Source organism: Heloderma suspectum, chromosome 1 (genome assembly GCF_057233095.1).
Source record: "Heloderma suspectum isolate Gila_16-S chromosome 1, 16-S_ref, whole genome shotgun sequence".
NCBI classification, from domain to species: Eukaryota; Metazoa; Chordata; class Lepidosauria; order Squamata; family Helodermatidae; genus Heloderma; species Heloderma suspectum.
This window is the reverse complement of record NC_139458.1, coordinates 130,177,321-130,195,696: the sequence shown is the minus strand read 5'-3', so window position 1 is coordinate 130,195,696 and position 18,376 is coordinate 130,177,321. Positions and strand designations below refer to the sequence as shown.

At 48.1% G+C, this 18,376-nt stretch overlaps 1 protein-coding gene across 1 annotated transcript; it reads right to left on the bottom strand.

The window, feature by feature from the left end:
• Positions 1–409: 409 nt before the first annotated feature.
• Positions 410–16,235, bottom strand: LOC146357863 (synaptotagmin-6-like). Its single transcript, XM_084852135.1, has 6 exons — positions 16,067–16,235; positions 15,115–15,230; positions 11,934–12,326; positions 8,140–8,259; positions 3,266–3,377; positions 410–711 (listed from the first exon to the last, which is right to left on the bottom strand). The coding sequence occupies exons 1-6, from the start codon at positions 16,233–16,235 to the stop codon at positions 410–412; spliced, it is 1,212 nt and encodes a 403-aa protein (XP_084708261.1).
• Positions 16,236–18,376: the final 2,141 nt, after the last annotated feature.

The following is an 18,376-nucleotide window of genomic DNA, read 5'->3' as shown; positions in this document are numbered from 1 at the left end:
GTGTGTTTAGGCCCCAATTTCAGCCACAGCTTCTAGATATGGGATGGGCATCTTGTGGCCCTCCAGTTGTTTTGGCCTATAACTCCCATCAGCCCTAACCAGCATAGCCAATGGTGAGAGATGATGGGAGTTGTAGGCCAAAGCACCCAGGAGGCCACAAGTTGCCCACCCTTGCCCTAGATGCTGTGCTACCATAATGCAAAGTAAGATGGTACTTGATTTAAAGAAGGATCCTTTTCCTCAATAGAAACACCTGTAGGAATGAAGAGAGTGAAGCAGTCTGAAGCGCTGCATGAAATCAGCTTTGTGGCTTCAAGGACAGCAGCTCTGAGGGGACTGGCTCTGAATGTTGCAGCATCCCAGGGTATTAGGGAGGAAGCCAGATCAACATCACTGCAAAAGCCTCCCTTTAAATGAGCAAAGGGTGCCACTCGGCTACAGGATGCGGGATGGACTGCATCATACGATCCCAGTGGTCGTTCGTATTGCTGGGTCCTCGTCTGCCCAGCACAGCCTGCCCAACCAGCGGCCTGCTACTGGTGAGCATCTCATAAATGGAGATGAGGACAGCACAGTCCCAAACGTTAGGATCAGGTAGGTGGAAGAGGAACGTTTCGTTGAAAACCGTCATTGATGCAAGGGTCTTGGGTTTGGATTTCTGGTGCTTCTGCTTATGGAGGTTGCAGAAGATCTCAATCCTCGCATATATACCTGGAACAGGAACAGTATCGGAAGAGGTGACATGAATACAAGTCTCTGAAACATCTGGAATTATTATTCCAAGATTGCAACCATTCCTCAGAATTGGAAGAGGCTTAATAATCAATTAAACCTCTGTCCTTGTATATGATTTGTGAATGTTTACTGAAGAATGGGAAGGAAGAATTTGACCGTTATTCAAAGCAACACAAAACACACCTTTTCTATACCTGTGATAAGGATAACTATAAATCCCAGGGACGCAATGTTGTAGGAGAGACAAAAGTGGGGAGTGTGTGTGATGGTATTAATGTGTGAAGGCTTCACAGGTAAGCACTGAGGGAAAGAGGAGTCACATGCTCCAAACTGAGCTGCAAGAAAGCAATATCAAAATACAGAGCATATAGGGGGGTTCCAGAGATCTTTGGAAGATCTTGACGAGAGAGAGAGAAAGAGAGAGAGTAACATAAAGGTGAATCTCAGCTTTTCAAGAAAAAGAAGTTTCTAGTCCTTGTGATTGTGGGGAAAAGCCTGGAAATGTGTGGGGATTTGTGTCTTCTGAAGTCTCAGAGACCAAAGCTGGGTTTCCAATTATCATAAGACTTGACATCCCTGTATATTTTTCCCCATTATTTTCCCTGCTATTATTTATTGTCATTTCTCCCCCTGTCCACCAATCTCAATATCTGGGTGCCTACTAACCTTTTGGCACTACCAGGAGATTCATACTCTTCAATTACATCTTCCAGCCACTTTCTCTGCTACAGCCACAAGCTGCTTTAAGAGGTCAGAGCACTTAACATAGCTGGGATACAGACAGTATGTCTCTAATGCATGGGCAGAAGTGGGACAGAATTAACATTTCCCAAGCCCCCCCTCCCAGTTATTAGTGCTGCAAAGTCTGTAGAACTTTAGTCTTGTGCCAATGATTAAATGGGTAAGATAGGAAGCTACCTTATACTAAGAGCTTTTCTACACAAGGCATTTATTGTACAGTTCCCTACTCATGGTTGCTTATGGGTTCTTTAGATGATGCCATGACCCCAGTTTCACTTCTGTTTTCAAAGAGCACTTTCTGCAAGTTTTTTTAGAACAGGAAAAATGCAGTATTATTTATAAAAGCAAAGGAAAAGCTTTTTCCACTTGTGTATTTGCACCATTCCACTATACCACAGTGCCACCGAGAAGTTATGTAGTGGAAAAGCAGGAAAAGAAACACGCTTTGTGTAGTGCTTGGGGGCTCCATCACACGGGCGGAGAATTCCACATCAATGCCGATTCTTTCCCCATCTGGTATCATTGCAGGACTGGGTCATTCTCTTTAGATGGCTGTCCCCTGTCGCTTTTTCATTTCTTCTCCCCCAGATGGAGATGCTGCTCAGGGTGTAGCAATAATTCCTCCCTGGTTCCCTCCCCTTGCACATTATTGGTGGATGGGGACTGACATGCTGTAAGTCTGCAACCCTCAGCACACTTACTTGGGAGTAAGACGCATGGAACTTAGTGGGGTGCTCTGAATCAACAGAGGACGTTGATTCTGAGCTTGGTAGGGTGGAGGATCCGATCTGTCTTCCTTCCTTGCAGGGAGGCGTTGTACCCTCTTCTCTCTCTAATCAAGAAATGTGCTCAAGCATTTACATGGTTTGAGAGCAATGCATTTCTTTGGCGCCGTCTGGTGCTGCTGTTGCCAAGCAGGCAGCGTTCTGTGCTGCAGCCAGGAACTGGGCAGTTTAGCAGGGGGGTCACCTTGAAGCAAAGGGGGAAATCGCCAGTGGGGGGAGGGAGGGTTGGGTGCAGATCTTTCCTTCCTCAGCAAGACCTGAGTGGAAGCAGGAGTCACCCTCAAACCGTGCGCCCTCCCCTCCTTGCAAGGATGGGAGAGAGCACAAGCCCTCATGCCTGTCAAATCTGCCCACAGCCCATTCTCAATGCCTTCGTCATCATGACCGCCCACAGCTGGTTTCTTCTGCTATTGGAGAATTTCATGGGGAGGTCATAGCACTCCTTTTCCATGAGCTGGAAAAAATACCACATTTTTTGCATTTGGGGAAAACACAGGATAGGCTGCGGGAAATGGCAGGAGACACCCTGGAGGGTAACGGTGTCATCTTAAGGGCCCGCAAACTTCTGTGACAGAGCCATCTCAATAGCAGGCTAAAAAGCTCCATGTGAAGTAGCCCTGGGTCTCAATTCTGTGACAAAACCAAAAGTAGATACAGCGGATTAACAGCCTCGTGTACAGAAGCCCTAAGTGAGACCATTGGTCCATCCAGCACAGGATTATCTACAGTACGCTGATTGGCAGCTGTTCTCTAAGGTTTCAGACAGGTTCCTAGCACTACCTGGAGATGTCAGAGATTGAACCTGGGGCCATTTGCAAATTGCAACTGAGCTACCAGCTCTCCCCCAATACTGGACTGCACATCTGAGTCAATTCATATCATGGCACATATTCAACAATACCTGCAGTATATATCCTGACTGTCTGAAGTCAGCTGTGTGCAGGTGGGGTAGCAGGTTAGAAGGGAGTACATCAGGCAGAGACCAAGAAAACAGATGTATTTACGTTTCTCCGGACTATTATACAAGGAAGCAGTTTTAACTTTCAGTGGTCCAACTTCTATCCTCTGAGAGATAGGAAGACACTTCAGTGAGACAAGCACTTCTCCAACTGTGTCCTGTGAAAAGATGTGTGTGTTATGATGGCAGGTGAAACGTCAGTATGCGTATCAGGACCCCCCACCCTGACCGGCAGCCTGAGTTCTGACCCAGATGAGAAGGGGCCAGCTGGATCTGTCAGACCAGTGGTGCTGGAGACACAGGTACTAGAAGCCAACCCAGACTAAGCCTGATAGGATCAGGGGCTCTAAAGCCAGGAACCCCTGGATCAGGGCCTCCAGAGTCTGCACCCCTGAGGAACCGACCCCTTCCATGCCAAGGCCCTGCATTTCCATGTTGACCCATCAATGCAGGCAACATGCCAGGGGGGAATTGTCAGAAAGGAGGTATGCTAGGCTCCAAGCAAGAGGCCTGCCCCTTTAAGGACTTCCACTGTTCTAGAAAGGGGTGGAGCCTGGAAGGGATGACCTGGCCCCGAAGGCATAAAAGCCTTCAGTGAATTTTTGGATGTAGTGGAAGCAAGTTGTTCACTTGGCGTTTGCTTTGCCTCATAGCACCCTGTGGGCTCCCTCCTTATCAAGATCAGGACAGGATATTGTGCCCTGTTTGTTCTTCTTTCAAGGCTGGCTTGTGCCTCTAGACTGGTAGCTTCCGAACTGTCTTCCTTCTGAATATGCTTTTCACACATGGGGCTGATTCACACAATCAAATAAGCCGCCATGACTTATTTAAACCAAGGTGTGCTGTGGTGCAGGTGGGCAGCCATAATTCTAGGGTTATGCAAAGTTTGTTTAACCCTCACGCAACCCCCACCACCTGGGTTTAGATGACATAACAAGCTTCAGCTGTGGCTTGAATATTCAAAAACTGCCCCTCATGCACTGCAGCTCACCGTGTGGCTTAAACAAGCCATGGTGGGCTACCATGATGGTGTAAACTGGGTCATTAAGGCATTACTGAGGAGATGCATTGGAAGGTTGTACTGGATTGGGAACAGTTATTTTCTGGGCTCACAGGCAGTCCTCATAAGGTTTTTGCCAGGCTTGGAGGACTGTGCTGTCATCTCATGTGGACTGAAAGTGTATCTTCAAACAGGTCTCTGTGGCTGTATGTTGCGGAGACAGGCAGTAGAAAGTCTTTGACAAACTGTTTCTCAACTGAGCCTAACCGTATTTCACTATTGGTAAAGAAAGTTGTTGAGCGATGGACAAGGATGGTTTATTGGAAAAATATTATGGCACTGGGGGAGAGGAACATGGACTTATGCTATAACATCCTTCCCCAACCGGGTGCTATCCAGATGTTTTAGACTGTAACTCCCGTTAGCTCCAGCCAACATGGCTGACGGTGAGAGTGCTGGAAGTTGTAGTCCAAAACATCTGGAGACATTGGGTTGGGGAAGGCTGTGGTGTAACACTGTAAGAATTCTGGGCAGATTTTTTTAATCTGCCTTCACCACAATAGCAATTAAAAAAAATAAACTTTGTGGGTTTTTAAAATCATTTTTGTTTCAGGGTAAACCATTTTTCAGGAGCCTCTGCCAGGGCCAGCCTCAAGGGCAGGCATGGTTGGGCACCTGCTGAGGGCCAACACCCCAGTAGAGGTCCACTGACAAGACCCCTCTGGCCTTGCTGCTCCGCTTCCCCGTTGTGACCTGCTTGGTCACCTGCTTCTTGCTCTGGCCCAGACAACAGTGGTGGAGAGGAGGAGGAGCAGCAGATGCCACGGCCTGCTTGCTCCCTGGCTCTCTGCCGGTCAAGCAAGCAAATGGTAGCAAGGATGAGAAAGAGGAGGAGGAGCAAGAGTGACCATGGCAACTGGTAAGGTAGACTCACTGAGGGAAGTGGCCCATGGAGGGCGTTTTGCCCAAGGGCCCTCCAAAACCTGGAGCCAGCATGAGCCTCTGCGTTCACCATTCCCTACATTCAGCATTCATTTGTTGTGAAATGATCTCCCACTCCCTTACAGGATATCACAAAACCTCCTGAACAGAGTAGTAGACCTGATAGTGTCTGTGGGCTCCAACTGTTCTGTGAAGGCCTCACTATGTGGCCTTCACCCGCTAGGGATCCAGTGTGGCCACCATAGCACATCTTTCTGTTAATTCCCTGTGGTCATTGTACACAGTTGCATTTATGTCTGTGTTGCATTCAGACACAGTGAATTATCAGTGCACTGTCCCCTCAAGTGCAATCCAGACTCCTCTGCCCCCCTGCCTCTCTTCCCTTGGCGTAGAGAAGCCCTGATGCAGACATATATTAATACAACAGTTATGTTTCCAGTATGGGTGTGAAATTTGAATTCAGTAGAGTCGCACAATACTCCCAGCCAGAGAATAAACAAGAGCATGGCTCATAGCTCTGGATGTGTGCTATCTGGGAGCTTGAATGCTGAAGCAAGGGGGGAAATCCCTGCAGATATCAGGCCTTTCTGCTTATTGGCACAGAATTATGGTGCTGCCTGAATTAAAGAGAATGTTCAAGGACTCTTGGCACAAATTAGTTACCAGTCGAGGTGATGGAAGAGAGTACTTATGGCAGCCTCCCCCAACCTGGTACAACTTCTTCCCAGCTGTTCTTCCCAGGAACATCTCCTGTTCATACATTACTGGTGCCATGGGGGCGTCACTTCCCTGTTGCTGGAGGTGTTACTTCTCTGGTAACATCTGAACGATGAAATTGTGTGGGTTTGCCAGGGTCATGTGGCTCAAAACACATGACAATGTCAGCATCCCACAGAGCAGAGGGAATACCAGTGTAAGTATTAGCACACGTGATCCTGCCAACCCCATATGATTCTGTCCTTTAAACCTCAGTTGAGCAGCACAGGCATCCAGACACAGACAAGTAGCAACAGCATAAGCCACCAAGTGGTGGAGGCTGGTAGTACACCGTTCAAGTAAGAAACCCCAAGATTCAGCACTGTGAAAGGAGACATTTGCCGGCTGGGTGAAGCTGCGACATGTGCTTTACTGTAACTGTTGGAATGGGCTAAGGAACACATGGGTGCTTGGGAAAATTGTGCCTTCTCACCAGCCACCCTCAGTGAATAAGAGTGCTGGGTGTCCCTGAGCACATGCGGCACTGGAAACACGGGGGGTGCAGACCTGATCAGGCTGTAACTGTGGGCCACTCTTTCCCTTTATAGAGTGAAGATTAAAGAGTGGAGCGGTTGCTGTTAGATCTTGTTGCCACAGGGTCTATAAGACTTGAATGGTCCTCATGCTGAATGCTTGAAATCGATATTTTCTCAGCTTTGCTGCAGAGACCCTATGCCAGTGATCGTCACTATTTTTCAGGCAGGAGCCTCTGTGGCCCCTGGGGGCCATTCCCAGGCCATGCACTTGTCAGTGAGAGTGCTCTGTTCTACCGAGTGCTACAAGATCTCATAGTGCAGGTCCCTGTTGCTCTCTCTCTGTCTCGCCCATGCATTCAATTTCACCTCCACTGCTAATTAGCTGACCGCTCCTGCAGTCTCCGCTTCTCACCGCTCCCCCGCCCCCAGCCACCTCACAGTTGAGGAGTGGCAGGCCTCCTGACTCCCTACACCGCCCCCCCCAGGCCTCCTCCAGTAGCCCAGATCACAGCAGCCAGCCCACTGCTGACGCAAACAAAAAGGCAAAGCTAGAGAGCCCTGCTGAGAGGGAGCAGCTGCTGCAGAAAGATAGAGAAAGGGAGAAAGCTGCACTTGAGGTGATCCGCAGCTGCCAGTGGCCCTCCGGCCTTGCAGTGAAGGACACTGTGCTATGCTGCAATTTCTATTGGCTGAAATCATACACAGGTATGTTTGTCTCTCCTTGATGAAACTACCATGAGGGTGGGAGGTTTTGAACTACACTAGAAGCATAGCTCTAGATTTGCGATTCCTGTTGGCTTGACACTGTAGAGCAAGGGTGGGAATCTCTTTCAGCCCAAGGACCACATTCAGTGTTGCAGGAGCTCTTAGGGGCTGCTTTCCAGTGGTGGGTGGGGCCAAAAATACAAAAAAGACCAGACTATTGTAGCTTAAAGCTCTAACTGCCAGTAACTGAGCCTCCAGAGAGGCATTTCAACCTTTCAACCGGAGAGGACGGGGACTGCACAAAAGCCAGGAAACTACCAAATGATCAGTGGTTAGGAGAAAGAGGTGGACCCAGGGGAAGGGGTGTGGCCATCTGGGGAACCATGGAGGGCCAGATTGAGGCCCCAGACCTGAGTTTCCCCACCCCTGCTGTAGAGACCAAAAAGAGCTACAGTGCCTTTTTGCTGCCACCTGTTAGTTAGACTCTATATTGCAATGCACCCAATTTGCTGCTAATCCCTGCTGGGTCAGGATATATTGCGACTCTCTCAAATTTTGCATCTTTGTGTAACATGGAAGGAGTCCCTACCATTGACTGAATCCTTGAATCAACATTGAGTAAGGCCAAAAGAGATAGACTTTCATTGGCACATCTAGACCTTGGGAGGAGATGAGAAGTTTGGGTCTTAGGGATATCTTTGTGGTTTTGTCTATGCTGCGAATCATTTGTGGAAGCATTGTTTGTTAATTTCATTCAGTACTGGTTTTGCTCATATCTGGAGTTTGTGTGTGGGATAAAAAAGACTGCTACTGACATATCCAAACTGAGTCTGCAGGTTTTCCTGATTGGGAACTCAACCCAGAACTTAATATAATAGGAGAATAACCCCTAGATGCTAAACTTGGCCAAAGGGTTACAAATGCATGAATTGGGTCTTAAGCGATTGTGACAACTCTTCATGTTAATAGTCTGGAATCAGTGACATTTTTAAGATAGGATTTTGAGAGCTCCTCCAAAGTGAACAGAGGATCCATTATTACCTTTGTCACCTCCTGTAGTTCTTCACAGAATTCCATGCAGTCAGAAGTGTTTAGTGCATTCAAGGCTACCCTCACTTCTCCCAGAGGTATGTGCCGGGAATATTTGTCGAAGTATTTAACCTATGGAAACATCATTGTCATCATAAAATTAATAATAATAGTAATGATGCTTATCCAAAGTGCTCAATGTGCTTTGCATACATTTATCTCAATAATCATAGAATAGTAGGGTTGGAAGGGGCCTATAAGACCAAGTCCAACCCTCTGCTCAATGCAGGAATCAAGTCAATCGTTACAATAACTTTGTAAGGCAGGCCAGCATTATTGTCCCTATAGTTGGTGGACTGAAACCGAGAGGTCGTGCTTTGCTCAATACCACCCTCTGAGCGTAAAGGTGAGGATTTATTTGACTGATGTATTGATTGATTTGTTAGATTTGTATACTGCCCAATAGGCAGTATATTATCTTATGCTCATTTGCTTATCGTGCTATTTCCCATTATCAGAGGTGCCCCCTCCCCTCTTTTTTAGGTTGGTGGTGGTAATGGTGGTTGTTTAATGCTTTCTATGCAGATTATCACTCTTTATTTATTTACTAAATGGATATCCCACCTTTCCATAAAAATGGTGCTCAAGGCAGCTAGCAATAGTAAAATTGAGATTAAAACAAAGCTTAATTAAAATATAACATAAAACAAATACATTAAAAAACACAACAATCAAAGAAATAAATAGCACTCATTAAAAAAACAATACCTCACACTTCAGCAGCAGACCAGCTAACATGCCAAAGGCCTGCCTGAATAGAAACATCTTTGCCTGCCAGCAGAAGGACAATAAAGAGAGAACAAACCTGGCCTCCCTCTGCAGGGAGTTTCAGACTCTGGGCCACCAAGAAGGCTCTCTCTTGCTTCCCCACCAAACATGCCTCCAAGGATGGTAGGACTGAGAGAAGGGCCTTGTCACAAATCCCTTGGCCCCCTCTATCCTTAAGCACTCACACAGATAGAGAGGCTTCAGTCTCATGCCTTTAATTCATCATTCACAGGTTCATTACAGATGCAAATCCTCGAAGACTCTCTGGCGACAAAGGAATGCCTCCCGGGGATTCAAATGGGATCACCGAAAGTTGCCCGCAGTTTGAAAGGGAGGCTTTCTGGCTAGGCTAAGTTAGGGAGGGGGGTCCCGCCCCTCGTATGATGCTTCCCTGCGTAGCACCTCATGCATCGCTAACAGGGTCGACCATCTGTGCTCCGCCCCTGAGGTTTCCCTCTTAGCTCTGCGCCGCCGCCTCGCGTCTCTTAGGTCACAGTCCTCAAGCCCCTCCTCCTCCTGCTTGCTGCTTCTCACAGAGGGGGGCAAGGAGGAAGCTTCATGCCTGGTCATCTGGGAGTTGGTAACCTGAGACGCACGCCTACCCATATCTGACCTGGCTTGTGAAAATGCCCCCCCCCCCCAGTTCTGGCTGCTCCTCTTCCGAATCTGAGCTGCCATCTCCCTGCGCTCAGAATCAATCCTGACAGGCCTTCTCAGAAGATCTTTAAACCAGGCAGGCTCATATGGGAGAATGAAGTCTTTCAGATAGTCTGACCCCAAGTCAGATAGGGCTTTATAGGTCATAACCAGCACTTTGAATTGTGCCCAGAAACAGACTGGTAGCCAGTGAAGCTGTTGTAGCAAGGGAGTCATGTACTCCCTGTAACTGGCTGCAGTCAACAGCCTGGCCGCAGCATTCTGGACCAGCTGATGTTTCCAGACACTTTGCAAAGGCGGCCCCACATAGAATGTGCTGCAGTCAGGCCTGGCCCAAGGTATCTAGCCACAAGGTAGCAGTGCTGCCCCCCCCCCGCTGTTCTTGCCACTGTGGCTGCCGCCCGCACTCCTGCATGTCCTCCCCCTCCCTCCGTGGCTGGCCAGTCGGCTGGCCTCTCCCTCATTTACTCGGCCAGCCAGCTCAGCTGGTCACTCGCTCCTGCCCACATGGCTGCTGCCCCTGCCTTCTGCCCCAACTATCACGGTAGCTCAGGAGCGCCGCAGGTGCCTGGGGCACAAGGCAGGGGGGACTGGGCAGGCAGGAGCAAGTGGCCAGCCAACTGCCGGAGCAAGCAAAGGAGTGGCTGGCCCAGTGGGTGGACTGGGGGGTGGCTGAAGCCCTGGCCGCCCTCAGCAGGAAGCAGCTGCGGCCCTTGTGGCAGGGCCAGAGCGGGGAGAGCGGCACAATTCGCCACTCTTTCCTGCTCTGCCGCCTGCTGTGGGTGCTTGACCCCATGTAACAGTGGGGCCGGCCCTGGTTACGGTAGTCCAAACGGGATGTCACGAAGGCATGCGTGACCGTAGCCAGATCAGACATCGCTAGGAATGGGCACAGTTGGTGCACTAGCCTCAGCTGTGCAAACACACTCTGGGACGCCACCAAGACCGAGGCATTCAAGTTCAGGGCTGAATGCAGGCGTATACCCAAATTGCCAACCTGAGTCTGGAAGGGGAGTGTAACCCGATCTAGCACAAGTTGAGTCCTTAATTCACTCATCTGTCCAATAAACAGTTCCTTTAAAAAAGAAGAAATGCTTTTTTGTGTAGCCGAAGCTCACAGAATCAGAGATTCCCCCACATGCAACCTGAAGTGTAGATATCAATGTCCACAATTGCCTGTGACAAGTTGAGTTATTGGTGTGTATATTTTAAAAGGACTGACGAACTCAAAAAAGGGGTGGGGGCTCAATATCCAGAGAAAAGAGGAAGCCTGTGCTGGCAGGAAATGCATAAGTAGCAGCAAAGGGACACCCAGTGTCAAGCCAAACAAAAGGAAATAAGTGCTACAGAGTATTCCGTTCAGAACCCCTAAGTTGCGGATTCACAACGAAAGAGGCATGTAGTTACCTCAGTTCTCCACAAGATGGAGGCATTGCTCCATAGTCAGCTGAAAAATCAGCCACACCTCTGAGGCAAGTTCGTTCCAAACCCCCGATGCTATCCGTATAATGCCCGTGGCAACTCTGCCAGGAGCAGAATTAAAATGCTGCCTTTAAATTCCAGTTTGATATTTTATGCACTTTGAAAGGACTCTGCTGTTTCCCTTTTCTTCCTCACGTCAGGCCTACCTTACCAATCTGTGCCTCCTTAAGATGGTTTGCCTCACTTTGAGAACCATGGCCTTAGAAGTGCCTCAGACATGAAACGCCAAGAAACTCCAGCTTGAGTCTAGATCTTGTATGTAAGTGAAAGAAGGTGGATAGTCATTGCGTGCACACATGTGTGTGTGTGTGTGTGTGTGTGAGAGAGAGAGAGAGAGAGAGAGAGAAAGGTCACAGAGACTACAGAGAAAGTCAGTCTAGAATTCCATTCCTCAGAAGATGGTTCCAAGCCACCTAACTAGTTCCACAGACTTCTGCCTCTTCTCCTTTCCCCTTCCACATGGCTTGGCACTTAAAAGGTTTGGGGACCAGCCCATAGGACATATATCTGTATAAAATCTGCACATGCTAATGTATATCTATAAAAGCAAATTTAGAAATAATTGTCAGGATTTATTTACATTTCACAGGAGGCAAAGCCAGCCAAATAATTTCTCATCAAAATTAGGGGAGTTGCTCCAGCCTCTCAGTCATTTGGAGCCTTTTTCTGCCCCTTTTCCAGGTCTAAAGTATTGAGGCAGGAGCGTGAGATCCTCTGGCGTTAACATGCCCTTGCTATCATTCTGTAGAAGGATAAAACACTTCATCAACTATCACCCTCTATGAATTTTGCCATGAAGATGAAGAAGAGACAGACAGACAGACAGACATATCTCTCACCTCTAACTTTATGCTGCTCTTTGTCAATTCAGCCTCCTCCAGAGGGCACACAAACTGATCCCCAAAGGTAGGGCTACTGGAGTTCTTCACCACCTGTGTCTGCCATTCCTGGATCACGTGCTGGAGATCAGGGGCCTGGGAGGAGGCCCAGCTCAGCAGTCTTACCCAAACAAAGGTGTTGGTGCACTCTTGGATAGGGAGGCCCAGTGCCCCAGTGACCATCAAGAGCAGCTCTAGATGCTTTTTGCTGTAGAGAAGTGAGAACCTCAGTTTGCCCTGGGATTGGTCAGGGACATCCCTCTCACTTGCCAAGATGCCCCTATCACAGCTATTGTCCAAGGGTGGTGAAAAGCAGATCTCAAGTTTCTTGAGCTCCTTTCGAATTTTTTGCATCTGTAGAAAATGAGAGAAGGGTGCTCTTGAACAGTTTTGCCACCCCAAAATGGTTTAAGAACATAAGAAGAGCCCTGCTGGATCAGACCAAAGGCCTTTCTAGTCTAGCATTCTGTTCACACAGTGGCCAACCAGCTGTCTGTGGGAAATCCACAAGTAGAACATGAGTTTGCTGCTCTTCCCTAAATGTAAGAAATATAAATCAAATGCCCAGTGCAGTTTCAGAATTGTGAGGCCCTGCCCCCAAATCTATTTTCCAGGGCCCTGGGTGTCTTTCCCAGAACACAAGGGCCCAATTTGCATGTAACAAGAAACCACTATGGGTGAATTTCCCCATAGGGTTTGTCATTGCGGCAGCCGCCATCATTTTGAATATTCGAGTCACAATAGGGGTATGCCATACCTTGTTGTTATGTGCAAAGGTGAGTTGTTGGGGTTGTTGACAAGCCACCCAGAAGCCATGGGCTGTTACAGGGTTGTGGGTGCCTTGTTAACCACCTGAACAACCCACCCTCACCAGGTTCGCACGTAACAACAAGCTACAGCACATCCCCACTGCAGCTTGAATATTCAAAATGGCAGCCACCACTGCAACAAAAAGCTCTGCGGGGAAATCCACCCATGATGGCTTCCCATTACGTGCGAACCAGGTCTGAGTGTCCTTTGGTGCCAAAGGAAAATTTTTATGTAAGCATAATTGCCATGAAAAGGGGGGATTTTCAGGGGGCTCACAGCTGAGGGGTTAATCCTCCCTTCCTCACATTCTGCAACACCTCCCAGAAGATCACACATACATCCACATCCACACAGCCCCGGTGTGGCAATGAAGCTTAAGAAAAACACTTCGGTGTGGCAATGAAGCTTAAGAAAAACACTTCCCGGGATGTTTTTTTCTAAGCTTAATTGCCATGCTGGTGGGGGCAGGGGCAGTTTGGAAGGAAAGCGTTAACCCTCTCTTCCCAGTGTGCAAGGCTGGCCTGAGGATAATAGTGCCCTGGGAGAGGAGTGCCTTTGGTGCCCCCCCCCCTTTGTGGTCAGCTTTACAGGGCCACCCTGAGGGTTTATGGAGCCTGGTGCAAGTGTGATGCTGGGGGCCCTGCTGTTTCCTCCTACAAGGACCCATGCATACATGTACAAAGCTGGAGGCCACATGTGAGAATTATTGCACACAAGGGACTGCATCTGAGAATTCTCGCCTGCAGCTCCTCCTTGCCCTGGGATCGAGCAGAATGATAGATGTGCTTCCTTTTTTCTTACTTGGGGATAAGGGAATAGGGGTCGGGCTGTGCTTCTCCTGAGTACCTCCTCCAAATTCTGGCAGAACTTCTTCCTGCTTCCTGGGCTCAGCCTCACAGGTCTTCTGGTTGTGGCCTGCTGCTGGCCTTCTCCACTCCTCAATCAGGAAGATTCCTCCCTTGCGGCCTGGCTTCACACTATTCCTACACCTTTCCCTGGGGTAGCAGCCACAGAAAATTACTCTCCAGGGGCACCTTGCCTGGACATCGTAGGTGGCGTTTGTTCACTCCCTCCCTCCTTGAACTCTTTCCTCAGCGGGTCTGGACTTCTTCCTCTTACCAGAACAGGCCACCTGGTCTGCCACAGAATCCCTCCAAGGAAACAAGCCTTCCCTGTTCCTTCTCTCCTTGCAACAAATTTTGCAACCGGGGCTACTTGGCCTGCCTGACCAATCTTAACTCTATTGCTGCCCAGGCATAAAGCAAGATTTTACCTTAGCGCCAGGGGTTTAGACTCCCTTATAATAAGCAGGCCCCTCCCTCCCTTCCAGCCTCCCAAGAGTACATATTACAGCCAGCGTAAGCCTCAAATTAGTGTCTTTTCTGTTTCATATACAACTATGTAAAATATTTACTTTGTCATGACTGGGGAAAAGTCCCCTTATGTCACAATTACATCTTGAGAATCAGTGGCATCTTACACTCTAATATACCATTTCCTCTTTTTATGAAAACTTTCAACTAAATAGCAAACATTCTGGTGAGCAATGTGGCAGGGTCAGGGCAGGGACTCATGGTATGCACAAGAACTGAGGGGCGGGGCTTGTTTTGTGGGGGCCTGGGGCAAATTGACCCACTTGCCCCCCAACACACACACACACACACACACACACACACACACACACACCTCTTGGCAACCCCATGGCTCTGCAGTATTACTAAATTTTATAGCTTGTGAATGGCAAATGACATCAAAGTGGAAACTGAAAAAGAAAGATACTTTAAAGAAAATTGAAGGAAGATCATTTTTGTACTTAGTACCCAACCTGTAGATCCTTGGGAAAAAAGGTCACAGGCACTTGCTTTTTGCCACCATAGCTCACTGCAGGCAGTGCATTAAAATAACATAGCCACTGCGCTCAGCCTGGAGACACCCTCAGCTCAGTGCCCCAGGCAACCACCCAGCTTGCCCAGCCCTAAGGCAGGCCCTGCCTGTGCGCACTGTGAACTGCCACATGGCAATTAAACGGAGTGGGGAAGCCATTCGTGCCAAAATAAGCTTTTATTTCGGGTAATTTGGATGGAGAATTAATTGCCTGGTTTTGCCTTCTGTGAAATTTAAATCCTAGGAATGATTTCTAAATTTGCAAATGGGGCTATGAATTAGCATATGAACATTTTATGCAGATTTCTGTCCTATAGGGCTGAGCCCCAAATCTTTTGGGTGCCTAGCAACACCCTTGCATCCCGGTGATTTCTCCAGAGCCTCCTTAACGTAAGGGAGGGGAGGGGGAGGGGAAGCAGGACAGTCATCTTGGGATTGGTATACTTGCCTTGAGCTCATAATAAGGCTGTCTCACAAAGCCAAGAAGAGATGTCTGTAATCTTTCCCCCTGGAAGCCGTTCTCTGGTGCCATCCCTTTCCAAGAGTCATTGGCAAATTTTCTTTCTGCGAGAGCAAAAATGGCATTTCTTCATAGACAGGGACACCACGCCCGCATAAACATAAAGGTAGGTGCTAATAGCGCGCAATTGTCTGCACGTTTACACAGAAAAAAGTCTTACAACTCCCAGTAATCCCCAGCCAGCCATGCTGGCTGGGGCATGCTGGGAGTTGTGGGCCTTTTTTTCTGTCTAAACATGCATAGGACTGCGCCCTTAGGAAATCATTCTACATGGGTTGGACGTTCCACTAGATGCTACAGTGGGAAAGACTGACCAAGTGGCCTGTGTGCCCTGCTCCGTCTGCTGTCCAGCTGCTGACTGTGGATGGCAACTTCCCGCGTGCTGGCTCTCCCTCCTGGTGGTTCTTTAACTTTAACCTGGACTTCGACTGGAAAACCCTTCAGATAGATGGGGTGCCTTCAAATAGAGGCCTGTCCTCTGACAGCTCTTTAAACAGAGGTCTGCACTCTGTAAACTAGGACACCTGGCCATCCTATAAAGTGGAACACCACACATTGACCACAGGGTCAGTATGATAGTACTTTTATTATCAGGGCCAGCCCTGCCCTTAGGCTGAGTGACGTGGTCCATCCCAGGCAGCAGATTTTAATTTCTTTCCAAAATGTGCAAATGCTATTTTAAAGCTCTTCCTAGTTAGGTTGAGGAGTCCCCGACTGCCACGAGAACCAGGGAAGGAAGCAACTCAGGAGAACGAGAATGATTCCAGTCACAGTTTGCCTCCGTGCAGCTGTTTTCCTGCCTAACAGGGATTATCCCTTGATGTAATTGATAAACCAAAGGAACACACGCTACTCACCCACCTCATTCCCTGAAACGTACCTTTCTCAAATTTGTTGGGTTTCCAGCACCTGCACAGTTGACAGGTCAGCATGATTAATGCCACCAGGAGCAGGAGAACAGACAGTGCCAACACGCCATATTTCCAAACATCAGGGAATGACAAACGAAGACTTTGGAAGCCTAGGAAGCTGGGACTTGCTTGCATCATGGCTCACTCCCTGCTGGAAGCAGACCGGGGGCCTCAGCGTTACCAGCAGCCACAAGCAGACTCTCATCAGCCACTGCAGGTTAGATCTGTGCCATAGAATGAAAAGGATTGCTCTAAACCAGGTGTGGGGATTGTGTGGCTCTCCAGATGTTGTACTGCAACTCGCATCATACCTCATCATTGGCTATGCTGGCTAGGGTTGATGGGAGTTGCAGTCCACCAACATCTGGAGAGCTACTCCTTTCCTACTCCTGGTTGAAAGCAAGGATAAATTCACCCAAGCAATTTAACTTCTGCTAACATTACTTGGGCAAGCTTTGCAACGTTAGAGGAATATATTGAAGAAGGAGTACCACAAGCTAGAATCCTTCTAGAAGTGAATGTGTAAGTGCAGGTGTAACGACAGCGCATCTACATGGGGGAATCCTCACAGCAATGGGTTTAGTTCGCTCTCCGCTTTGTTGCACTTTTTACTGAAGTCGTTATCTCCTCCGTCTGGGCAAACACGGGGCCTGAAAATCCACATTATTCCAAAGCTAGCCTGGGGCTCTGGGCAGGTCATGCAGCAGTTTACCGCAAATTGTTTGGGTGGCTACTGGGCAGAGTCTCATCCACTTAGAGAACCTGTTCCCTCCCTCCCACTCCCTCCTTGTTCTGCTCTTTCTGCTTTCTCTGGCCAGTGTGTGTGTGTTATCGCCTCTCTCCCCAACCTATGCCCAACTCCCCACAATTTTTTTTTATTATTTTCCCTCTAAGACTGCAATAGCACTATAGCGACAGGAGTAAATGCACAGAACCTTGTTTTCGTTTGAGTTGGGATGTTGGAACCATCAGGCGGAGTAGTTCCTTCTTGGAGGGCTTTGCCTTGCCTCCATAGTTGTGTTTGTGCCTTTCAAACTACTTTAGGAAGTGTGCCTAGAACATGATTTTGCTTAGCCACAACTGTGATCAGTCCCGCTGGTGGTGTGGTGTAATTTCACCGTAATGCTATAGCAAGTGTATGTACTGCTGTACAAATGCGCTATTTCGCTATAGTGGGTATATGTATCACAGCACGAATACCTTTTAAATGCACAATTGCAGAGTCCCACAGTAACTACTTCAGGAACTGTGATCTGGCCGAGTATATGTATTCCTCAAGGCGCTTTTAGCAGCGTAAGCCTTCGCCCCTGAAACCCTCTGTACTAGCTGCCCAATAGATAAGCTTTAGCGTGCTCCTGCAGTAAAGACTTTAAATGTCCAAAATTGATACACTTCACAGGTAGTGAAGTGGCTGATGAACCTGGAGCACTTACTTCAGGTTCATGATCTCATGCTAACGTGCTATTTCGATGTTGTGCTTTTACACCTTACTTTTTTTTAAAGTTCGAGACTGCTCAGCAGAGCATACCTATACTTTCTGGGGATGGAGTTTAGTGGTAGGCAAGCTGAAGTAAATATCATGCTCAGAACTCCTGAACTCCCAGCTGCAAAATGGCAGAAACAGTGAGGAAACACAGGCGGGGAAACACTGGGGAAACACCCATTGACTGGGGCCAGTGAGGTCATGGCCAAGTGAAAGACACACCCCTGGGCAGGGCTATCTTGCCAAAATAAATGTGGAGGGTTGGTGTACATTGTAACAGAAGTGCAGACAAGCCAAATTAAGGAAAACAATCGGACTAAAAGTAGTCTCAGAAAAAAACGGTTTTTCAGTGTGGCTTGTCCCGAACGACCTCCAAATGCAGCAAACTCACAGCAAAATCCCCATGGGGATAACTCCCATGTTTTACAATCACCTGTCAGTGAACACTCCCTGGACATACCATCAAGGACCTCAAGGAGGCAGTTCTAAAGAAACTGAAATCAAGGGCCCGCTTGGAATGTGAGACTGCAGATCAAGAGAAGATAAAGAAATGTGATTGTGTTGATCAGGGACTCAACAGGGACTATGGTTTCTATGCACATTATAAAGCCTCTTAGTGCAGCTTGCAGTTTGTAGCCATTGTGTTAAGAGCGTGGAGTGCTTGTTGCAGATCTACCGTTTAATTTCCTTTTCAGACTTGTAGCCTCCAGCACCACTTACAGCACCTGATGAAGTGGGCTGCAACCCATGAAAGCTCATGCTAATTTATTAAAATATCTGAACAAATGAAACAGCC